Below are 10,348 nucleotides of genomic sequence, written 5' to 3'. Positions count from 1 at the left end.
CCTGGAAACAGATCACACTGGGGAAAGGCTTTGCAACAGTTTCCTTCAGATGATCTATGAGTCCGCGCACAATACAGGGCGACCGTTACGAGTTCTTTTTACAACATCAGGGCAATCCGTTGTTCTTCACAATCACGTGAGTATGGATGATCGAGTTCGTACTGATCACGCCTTCCACGAAATGGAAAGAAGGGGGGAACAAATGCGTCTCCAAATTACCGAGTAGGGAAAGGGTTGTTGTGTACTCTATGATCTTGCAACACAAATTCAGGATGGATGGCTATTTGGTCACATTTGCTTCAGTCCACTTCAAATATTGTATTCAATTCTTAAATCTTACGCCCGCTGCTCGAATATTTATTCAGGTACATGACTCGTCCAGTCTTTTGCATCATGTTATGGCGTGCTGATTCTCCAATCACCATTAATTCAGATGCACTGGTGGCGTTATCACACATCTTATCGGCTGCGCTGAGGAGAGAGATGAGTATAATGACGCCGAGAATGATGAATGTCACTGCTGGATTCTGATTGGCTCGCGAGCCTTGCCCTGTTTCAACTCACAGATATATTGTACGAAACCTACGCATGGCTTACATCTACCAGTAAGAGTCAACTGAGAAAATCACCTCATCTTTCAAGCTCTCTAAGCATTGTCTTGGGGGTTCTACACTTCCCTGGTCTCTCAAAGATGAAGTTGCCATTTTACCCCACCACCCATTACGACGCCGAAGTAATGCCACACCAAACTGCCATCCAAGATGTCGAAAAACAAGAGTCTACTGGTATCGCAAACAATGATTCTTCTGTATTCAAAAGGCTGGGTTGGCTGGACCGCTTTCTTGCTCTCTGGATTATTCTGTCCATGGCGTTGGGCATCATCTTGGGCAACTTCGTTCCAGAGACAGGGTCTGCACTGGAACGAGGAAAGTTTGTTGGGGTTTCTATACCTATTGGTACGTTTGAGTTCTTCCAGGCTCCATTTCAGCTTGGCTTACACTTCTACAGCTATTGGCCTTCTTGTCATGATGTATCCGATTCTCTGTGCAGTAAAATTCGAGACCCTACACCGCGCCTTTGCCACCAAAGAGTTATGGAAGCAGGTGCTGTTCAGCGTCATAGTAAATTGGATCCTGGCTCCATTCTTAATGGTGAGAGTACCAGCCACATTTTTGTAAACGAAGCTTATCATTACAGCTCGCCCTCTCCTGGGCATTCCTTCCAGACGAACAAGGACTTCGTGAGGGTCTCATTCTTGTTGGACTGGCGAGATGCATTGCCATGGTACAGCCCTCTTCCTCTTCATTCTGTCGGCTTTACTGACCTTGATGCAGGTACTCATCTGGACCGGGCTGGCTGGTGGCGACAACCAGTACTGCGCCATCCTGGTCGCGATCAACTCCCTACTCCAGATGGTCCTCTACGCTCCGCTGGCTGTCTTCTTCATCAACGTCATCAGCCACTCCAACTCCGAAATAACCGTCTCATACTCCACCGTGGCGACAAGCGTTGCCGTCTTCCTCGGTATTCCCCTCGGCGCCGCCATCGTCACTCGCTTCACTATCCGCCGCCTGATCGGCGCCGCGTGGTATGACGATGTCTTCCTCAAGTATGCAGGACCTTGGTCTCTCATCGGGCTGCTCTACACCATAATCGTGCTCTTCGCCTCTCAGGGGAGCCGCGTCGTGCATCAAATCGTGTCCGTCGTTCGGGTTGCCGCTCCGCTGGTGGTGTATTTCTTTGTCATCTTTGCCCTTACGCTATGGGTTACCCATAGGCTTGGTTTCGGCTACGGACTGTCCGCAACCCAAAGCTTCACTGCCGCTAGCAACAACTTTGAGCTAGCCATTGCTGTTGCGGTGGCAACATATGGTGCGGAGAGTGACCAAGCATTGGCATCGTAAGTTCATTGAAATGCTTGGTGTCTGTGACCATGCGAAACTAACTAGTTACCAGCACCGTCGGACCCCTTATTGAGGTGCCTGTCCTGCTCAGTCTGGTGTACATTGTAAGAGTGGTTGGGCGGCGCCGAGGATGGAAAGAGTGAAGGTGGCATGGCCGCTCTCGCCCAGTATTATCCTGAACTGGGTGACACGGGAACATTACGCCGCGCACATGCTGCCAGCCTCCCGGAAGGTACCCAGCTTAAAGACTCGATATGTCTCCTGATTCACTCAGAACGGGTTGACTAGGCACCATAGTATCGCAATTCACAAGCAGATGGTGGGATCTCAGCTATCAAAATTCTCTTCTTGATTAGGCTACATAAGTTCTTCACCCCCTAGTATGGGCAAGCCGAACCTTATTCCTCCCCTGCCACATTCTCTTGAGATGTAGTTTTTTCTGGCTTCTGCGAACCACTTCGAACGGTGGTTGGGCTCCCAAACGTTCCCGCTTCTGTCACAGAGGGGCTCCTGCTATCAGGATGTCCAGTACCCGCTATACGGCTTCGGCTCTCAGGTATCGATGTGGCATCCGGTTGCTCAATTCGGTTCATTTCTTCCTGTATCTCGTCGCCGAACTCCTGGTTCCCTCCACTGAAGGCATCCAGCTGCCTTTTCTTGATCTCATTTTCCAGTATACCCAACAGGAATTCGTCTTCTGTGCTGCTTTCATCTTGATCTTGCGTGCCACGCTTCCGAGCTTCACGGAGTGCTTCTTCGTAATGTTCCTTGACGCGCTCCATATTCTGTTCTTTCCGTTCCCATCCTGGCTCGAGATCGCTTGTCAGCTTTTTCGTTTTCTTGATCTCGTCGTCGACTTCTTTCTCCCATTTAGCAATGTTGGTTTGGAACCTCTCTGAAGTCCTGCCCCATGAGTCGAGAGCCTCCATTGTCGAGGCAAACTCGGCATCCCAGAAGTCACCAATCGAGGGCTCGGGAGAAGTCTTCTTCTTGTCTGTCCTGTCATCGACGGCAGCAGTATGTTTTTCTTTCATCATCTCTGCATCATCATTCCCATAAGCGCTCGCGTATTGTTTTGATGTCATGGGCGTGGCCAGTAATGGGGGCTTTCCTGTTGACACGCTGCCTTTTAGTGAAGGTTCAGAAAACATTGGTTCGTTTTCAAGCGTCGTGGAGGAATTTTTGTCTTGAGGCAAGGCCATTAGCGCATCCGGCAATTCAAACGGTGACTTATTCTGAGGAACGCGGCGTGACAGGCGCACTGATGTTGGCAGCTGCCTTGAAAACCGCCGAGGAGGCGGTACAGCTGGTGAAACCAGGCGCGGAATCCGAGATGGTCTCGCGACGTGTGAATTTCCCCTTGCGGGCATCCTCGAGAGAGGAACATGTTGACCATGCTGCGTCGGTGGAGGCAGTGGTCTCACTTGCTGGCAGCTATCGCGGTTCTAAGATGAAGGATTTGCGGACGTAGGCGCGGCTTCTGAACCTGTTGGCGGCCTTAATTCCCGTAACGGCGCCCTATTCGAAGGGACTGGTCGCGGTAGTAATGAACGTTTCGCGTAAATTTCCCTTGAAGGCGCCTTCGTCGGAGGGTCTGTCGGTGTTAGCAGTGCACGCGGTGACGTCACTTCCCTTGTAGGCTCCCTCAATGGAGGGTCTTGTCGTTCTTCGACTTGCTGTTCTTGATGTTCTTTCCGCCGAGGCAGAGGAGGTTGAGGCATTTGAGCCGCGCTTTGCGCGTCTTTATCGCTTGGTGGAGCCATATTGACGTGCGGAGGATGGTTTGGTGAAGAGAACAAGTGAGCGCAAGCGGGAGGATATTGTCGCCGCCCGAACGCGACGCGACCGTTGCCGCGATTCCGTTTTGGGAAGGGGCCCATTCGCAAGCTGTGAATGCGAGCATCCGCGCTTCACCCAATTTGCCGCACTACTATGCGGCAGTCCTGAGATGAGATTTCGAGTGACGTGTACAGCACTCTCATGTTGACAGTAAATCTGAGCACAGCCCTGCTTCCGAGCGGGGGCCCACAAATGCAGCCGTACAAGCAGATTACATCTCATAATCTCTGTACGAGCAGCATCCGATAAGTCAATCTAGCAATCTTGTAGGAAAATGGCGGGAGCGAACGCTGCAGTGAGACCGTGAGATTTCATCTTAACAGACTCTCAGGACCGAGTTTCCTAGGGCGCCGGGCGGATGGTGTGATGTCAGGCTCGCCATGTTCCCCCGCGTACCTTACCTGCGGAGCTTCATTGAGACTGTCATCCACTGAACTCATCTCAGCTGGCTCCCTGGGACATTTCTGCGAAGATTGAAAGACATCGTTGAAGCTTCAGTCACCCATCCCACCCCACGAGCGGCGGCGATTCAGTTCATTTTCACGCATGAAACTGCGGCACAATTTCTGCTAATGTAACCTGAGTTGGCTTATCTAACCAAATTGATGCCATTTCCCGAACATGGTCTGCTCGAAGACCAAAGAGTACACTTTTTCTTCTTTTGTTTCCTCCACCATTTCCTTTGCCATCCCCCTCACCAGGTTTTCAACCGTTTTGTCTACCGTTTCCTTTTTTTTTTTTTTCAATTATTTCATCTGCCCATTTCTTTCATCCAGAAACAATATAGTACTTTTCAGATAGCAAGCCGTTCTACAAGAGTTGGATGTTATCAGAGACCTTTTACGAAGTCACACAAAGAAGGCGCTCCGATTCCCTTTCAATATTTAGCTTGTGTAAGGACAATGTTTTTTTTTCTTTTTCGTCATTGTCGTTCGGATTAGAGCCGGATGTCTTCCGTCAAGGCCGGGACCGGCTTTCTCAGTAGCAAACGTAGATCGAAGATGACGCGCGAGTTTGAACAATGTCCCTTATTGGGGCACCAGTGACCTCATGGCGAAGCTCTACCTAGGCTGGCCATGAAATGCCATCCTAGACTATCCATGTTACGGTCAGTTAAGGGACACGAAGAGGCTCCACTCAGTAGACTTACTCGGCCAAGGAAACATTACCCTCCACGGGCCCCGGGCGCATTGTTACGCGTACTCATGAAATCAACATGGCCGGTTAATTTTACCCCATCTTCCGGGCTGTCGGGGGAACGCTCTGGTTGGTCGTAGTTGATACTGCCTGTGGGAATGCTTCAATGGGTGTCTTCTGCAGCATGCATGGGCGGCTGTGTGGGCGACATGTGTGGTGGAGCACCTAGCGCCTGCGTCTCAACCCACCCAAGCAGCCTGTCATCGGAAGGACCAGGAGAGAAGACATGACTTTCCATGGTATTGTGATTCAGAGCCTCGTATGGTCGGGAGCTGGATCGCGAGCGATGACGCGAGCTGGAACGACGACGCGAGCGGGATCTGTGGTGACGCGAGCGGGAATTGTGACGACGAGAGCGGGACCGGTGACGAGATCGAGAGCGACTGCGGGCACGATTATGATGACGAGATCGAGAGCGATGCCGCCTGTGGTCCTCCCTTGACTCGTATCTCCCAGCGGAGCGGCGATCAGGCGTTGAGCGGCTCCTCTCACGGCGGCTTTCCATTTTGTTGACCTTGTCTTCGAGCCGTCTCGTATAGCGTGCCAACTCCCTTAGCTGGTCCTTCTTGTCATTGTACTTATCGAAGAGGTGTTGCGCGTCATCCTCCGCGGTAGCTCTAAGGCCAGCCTCGCGACGGAGGCGTTGCTGCTGCTGCTCATTGTGGGCTTTCTCTTCTTGTAGCTCAGCCTCGATGGAAGCTCTGAGGCCACATTCCCGACGGACGCTCTGCTGCAGCTGCTCAGTACGGGCTGTCTGTCTTTGTTGCTCAGCCTCTAGAAGCTCAATATAGGCGTTCCGCTTTTGTACATGATCCTCTAGGCGATTGATTTGGTCCTGCTGGCTCCGAATCAAGTTGTCTTTGGCCTGGAGTCTTTGCTTGTCCGAATTTGTCTCCCCAACGTTGGTGCCACCCATGTCCTGCCACCATTGCGGGTGGAAGCCGGTGTTCGGACAAGGCTGCCCCTGGTGAGTGTTGGGCCCGGTGATGCCTTTGCTATGGTTGCAGTGGAAACACTGACGGCCGCATTGTCTCCAGGCACCGTGACGGGGTTTCGCACAGACGAGGCAGAGGCCTTTCCAGAACCTGAAGATCTGTTAGCATGTACAGCTTTGAGACACCTGTTTCACGTACCGCTTTTGCTGATTTATGTCATAACTAGCGTATCGAGCTTGTGGTTCATTACCATCGAGGACGGCGCTTGGCTGTAGGCCAGCTTGTGAGGTTGGGAGGAATCGGTCCATGTTGAACTATATGGTTGTCATGCATCGTCAGCGTGAGGAACAAAGAGGCGCGACGGCCGACGAGGCGAGGCAAGTCTGGACATACCGAGCTGAAGCGGTCCAAGGGTGAGGAGGAAAGGTGCGTGAGTCGCGCGCCCGCGAGCGATATTTGGCGACGGCACCTGCTGCACCTGCACCTCACGTGCCGAAGTGCTGCCATCGGTCGCCGTCCACCCCGACGCCAAACTCACGCTGCACGAAGACCATGCTGTGCATCGCGCGCGCATTGCGGACTTTTCGGACGCCTTGCTCACCATGATGAGCCGCGCGTGGTTCAACCTAGCACTATGGCGCTTGCGCTAGACTGCCATACGCACCCAGCCACCAACATAACTCTTGCAACAGTGGGTGTGACAGGTTGAGCTCGATCTCAATGCAAATGCACGGTATAGTTGATTGAATGGCGTCACAATAGTTGCCGATACAGCATGAATTGGTCTATATAAGTACACGGCCTAATGCCAATCCCAACACTGGGCTTCCCAAACAAGGATGAGAGCATTTAGTTGCCTCCACCATTTGCACCACCATTTGCACCACCATTTGCACCACCATTTCCACCACCATTTCCACCACCATTTCCACCACCATTTCCACCACCATTTCCTCCGCTATCTGCTCCAATCAGAATGTCTGTAAGAGGGTCCCAATGTTCGGGCTTGCTGAAAGTAACACTGCTTTTTTTGGGCGGGTTTAGGCGTTCTTTGCGTCGTTTTTTGTTTGGGTTTTGTCTTTTTCCAGTTTTTTTTTTGGTGGGGTTTCCTTTTTTAGTTTTCGATAAAGGACTCTGGGTTCAAGATTTTTCCCATGTAAGCACTAGTGAAGTCAGAAAGTTTGCCCGGGTTGATTGTTGGATCCGGGATACGGCTTCCTATAAGGAAGTGAGTGGAGGTAACACGAAGAAGGACTCTGGTAGACGTTCTCAGTTAAGGAACATTACCAATGCCTCGAGTTGTAATTGTCCTTCTTCTTCTTCCCATGCACTCGACCTTCCGAATAGTCATCATCGGCACCCCCCATAAAGGTATCATCATCTTCGACCACGGGATGGGAAGGCTGCCTATGGCTTTGGCTTGACCTTTGATTCCGCATGAGCGGCTCATTGAAACGAGGCACTGACTGGCGATCACTACCAGAGTAATTGCGAAGCGTTGGAGGAGACTGTCGTCTTGCTGCCTCTTGGAGATAAGGCCTCTGTTCTCCGAACGCAGTTTGATTCCTAGCTCCACCGCGGAAGATGTGCGTTCTAGGGTCAGGCTGTGCAATGGTTGGTGCGTAGTACTCCCGGATGGGAGGAGAGTTGGGGCCATCCAGATATGCAGACCGTTTCATCGGTTCTTTGTCTGCGTCGGAGTCGTACGGAATCCTCTCGCGACTTGGGCTCTTGGATCGATTTTCGGATTTCCGGCTGGCCTTGTAATCGTGGTGACCTTCTCTCATCGCCCTCTTTTGAAACTCCTTGAACCTCAAAAACTGCTGATATTCAGCGTCGTTATCAGGCGACCTTGGCGGGGAGCGGGCTGGGTGTCGAGCGCGATGACGTGGGCTTTGTTGGCGACCCTTCCTTTCATCATGATCCCCCCTGGTGTGGCTGCGAGATCTCAAGCTGTCTTCTCTCTCACGATAGTTTCTCGAGGGATTGCTCATCGTAGGTTCCGTTGCTTTCACAGCTTGGAGTTCGCTCTTGAGCCATTTGATATGCTCCTGGCTGGATTGCATTTTCGACTCTTTCTTGACGTCCCCGAGCTTGTGAGCGATGTAGTACTGCGCAGAGTCTAAGTCGCCTTCAAGCTCGATGATTTTTTCTTTTCTTCGTCGAAGTGCTTCACCTTTTTGTAGAATTTGTTTATCCATTCCTTGAATTTTCTTGTCTTTTTGTTGAAGCAAGCGTTCCAGGCTTTGTACTCTTAACTTGTTCCAGTTTGTTTCGCCGATGGGGCCGCCACCAACGTCCTTCCACCAGCGGGAGTTGAAACCAGTGTTCGGGCAAGGCATGCCGACGTGAACATTAGGGCCACGGATGCCTAGATGTTCCCGACAATGGTAGCATTCACGCTCGCAGTGTTTCCAGTGGTTGTGAGGGGCTCTTCCGCAGATGAGGCAGCGGTTTTTCCAGATCCTTGAGATTTGTTAGTATGTGTAGCTTCGAAGCGCGGGGGATACGTACCGCTTCTGTTCTTCCTTGTCGTAGCTGTAAGGCACACTCTCAGTAGAGGTATTGCCGGGGGCATGTTGACTTTGAAGGGCCCTTTGATTTTGAGGAAGAAGAGGAGAAGGAGGAGAAGGAGGCCGAAGCCGAAACTGAGGCGGAGCAGGAGGAGCAGCTTGTGTCTTAATGGCTCCTTGGTCTTGAGCAGGAGGAGCAGGTTGTTTCTGAATGGCCACTTCGTTTTGAGAGGCGGGCTGTGTCTGAATGGCCCCTTCATTTCGTAAGGCGGTTCGTAGTTGATCTTGCAGCCATCTTCCGTTGTGAACTTCGGTGTTGGTAACTACATCACGAGGGACGTTCGGGTTGGTATTTGTGTGCAGCTGAGTGCGTGAATCGCCTTGTTGGTTCATGTTGAACTGCAGAGAGTGTCATAAATGGTCAGCACAAAGCACAAGACACGAGAGGCGACAAGACGAGCGAAATGCGGACATACCGAGCTGAAGCGGTTCAAAGGTGAAGAGGAAGAGTCTGAGAGTCGCGCGCGAGCAATATTTACCTAGTGGTGGGCAAGCCCTCCGCGCCGGCACCGCACGTGCCGAGGTGCTGCCGCCGGTCGCCCGCCCACCGCCCGCCGCAACGCGAACCTCAACTCCGGCGAGGGCGATGCTGTGCAGTGATAGCATTCTTGCCGGACTTTTCGAATGCCGTAATCGCCACGACGGGCCGCGCCTGCGTCAACCGAGCGCTACCACGGTCGCGCTAGACTATCATACGCACTCGGTCACCAACGAGATGATTCTCTTGCAACAGTGGACATGAGAAGTTGAGCACTATCTGTGTGCGAATTCACGGTATATCTGTCAGATCGAACGACGTCACAGTAGTTGCCAATAGCATGAATTGGCCTATTTAAATGTATGACAATGATGCTAGTTCCCAGATTTGGCCCGTTCAAAGACGGATAAAAGCATTTTCTGTCTCCTCCGTCGTTTTCTCCGCCGTATCTTCCTCCAATAATGCCTTGCAGATTTCCCCAATGACTGAACCTCCCAGAAGAGTTTGGTTTTGTCGGGAACTCTGTACGAGGATCGTGCAGATGCAAAGCTTCAGTATTTTTCCATTATCTGGCTTGCCCAAAAACATGATTGCCTTTTTTCTTTTCTCTTTTCATACTATTTTGATGGGTTTGTCTAGACGTAGCCCAAAGCTGCTGCGAGCGTGAAGAAATTTCCCCTCTCGAGCACCAGTGACGTTGCAATGAGTATGTTGACTGAACCAGAATTCCGTTTGATTTTCCGGCTAACGTGAAATTACCATTGCTGTGCGTGAACGCAATGTTCAATCCTTCTTGTGAGATTAGCGCTCGTAAACGTTGCTTTATCTTCCGATATGTCAGCGGGATTGCGCCTCGTCATCATCATCGGCATGGCCCATGGGAACATCTTCATCAGTGTTTTCCGTGGAGCTGAACTGCGGCTGTGTAGGCGTTATGTTCGGCCTAGCATTGAGGACTTGCCTTCGGTCCCGTCTAAACGGTGTGCCATTCGGAGAATTAGGCAATGTGGCATAGTCCTCCATAACGGCATACGAGCCCATCATCGGAAGAGAAGAGGGTCTTGCGGCTGGCTGTTGGGCTTGGGAGTCCTGTTGTGCGCTAGCACGGTAGCCGCGAGGGCCACCACTTACGGGGTTAGTCTGCAGGTGACTTGAAGATGCCCTTGTACGGCTAGAGTCATTGTCCAGTAGCGCAGAACGGTTGGACGTTGCACCCACGGACGACCTCCCAGGATTATGGCGCGAACGCGGACTTTTGGAGCGATCCCGATTGCCCATGGAGTCATGTCTCGCGTCGTGGCGGCGACCGTGTGTAGGAAAGCCCCTCTCACGGTAGCTTGTCTGTTCGTCTTCCCCAGCAACACGACCGAAAATAGTCCTGTTTTGTTGATTTTCCGTAAGTAGAATTGCCGGTAGTCGTCC

The 10,348-nt window shown here is 51.8% G+C and overlaps 4 protein-coding genes across 4 annotated transcripts; 1 reads left to right on the top strand and 3 right to left on the bottom strand.

Annotated features, from left to right (window-relative positions):
- Positions 1-691: 691 nt before the first annotated feature.
- Positions 692-2,047, top strand: LTHEOB_4641 (Arsenical-resistance protein ACR3; the record flags this gene model as incomplete). Its single annotated transcript, XM_035513698.1, has 5 exons — positions 692-956; positions 1,009-1,151; positions 1,198-1,284; positions 1,335-1,900; positions 1,957-2,047. The coding sequence occupies 5 exons, from the start codon at positions 692-694 to the stop codon at positions 2,045-2,047; spliced, it is 1,152 nt and encodes a 383-aa protein (XP_035374690.1).
- A 255-nt stretch (positions 2,048-2,302) lies between these two features.
- LTHEOB_4640 (Spindle-pole body protein) lies at positions 2,303-2,989 on the bottom strand (the record flags this gene model as incomplete). The annotated part of the gene is made up of 1 exon (XM_035513697.1): positions 2,303-2,989. One exon carries the CDS (start codon positions 2,987-2,989, stop codon positions 2,303-2,305), a length of 687 nt encoding a protein of 228 aa, XP_035374689.1.
- A 2,200-nt stretch (positions 2,990-5,189) lies between these two features.
- On the bottom strand, positions 5,190-6,183 carry LTHEOB_4639 (uncharacterized protein; the record flags this gene model as incomplete). The annotated part of the gene is made up of 4 exons (XM_035513695.1): positions 5,190-5,377; positions 5,433-5,904; positions 5,961-6,025; positions 6,099-6,183. 4 exons carry the CDS (start codon positions 6,181-6,183, stop codon positions 5,190-5,192), a joined length of 810 nt encoding a protein of 269 aa, XP_035374688.1.
- A 2,063-nt stretch (positions 6,184-8,246) lies between these two features.
- LTHEOB_4638 (DNA methyltransferase 1-associated protein DMAP0) lies at positions 8,247-8,648 on the bottom strand (the record flags this gene model as incomplete). Its single annotated transcript, XM_035513694.1, has 2 exons — positions 8,247-8,341; positions 8,390-8,648. The coding sequence occupies 2 exons, from the start codon at positions 8,646-8,648 to the stop codon at positions 8,247-8,249; spliced, it is 354 nt and encodes a 117-aa protein (XP_035374687.1).
- Positions 8,649-10,348: the final 1,700 nt, after the last annotated feature.

The sequence above is a fragment of the Lasiodiplodia theobromae genome (genome assembly GCF_012971845.1).
Source record: "Lasiodiplodia theobromae strain AM2As chromosome Unknown scaffold_12, whole genome shotgun sequence".
In the NCBI taxonomy this organism is placed as follows: domain Eukaryota; kingdom Fungi; phylum Ascomycota; class Dothideomycetes; order Botryosphaeriales; family Botryosphaeriaceae; genus Lasiodiplodia; species Lasiodiplodia theobromae.
The sequence above is the reverse complement of the archived record's forward strand: the minus strand, read 5'-3'. Positions and strand labels throughout refer to the sequence as shown.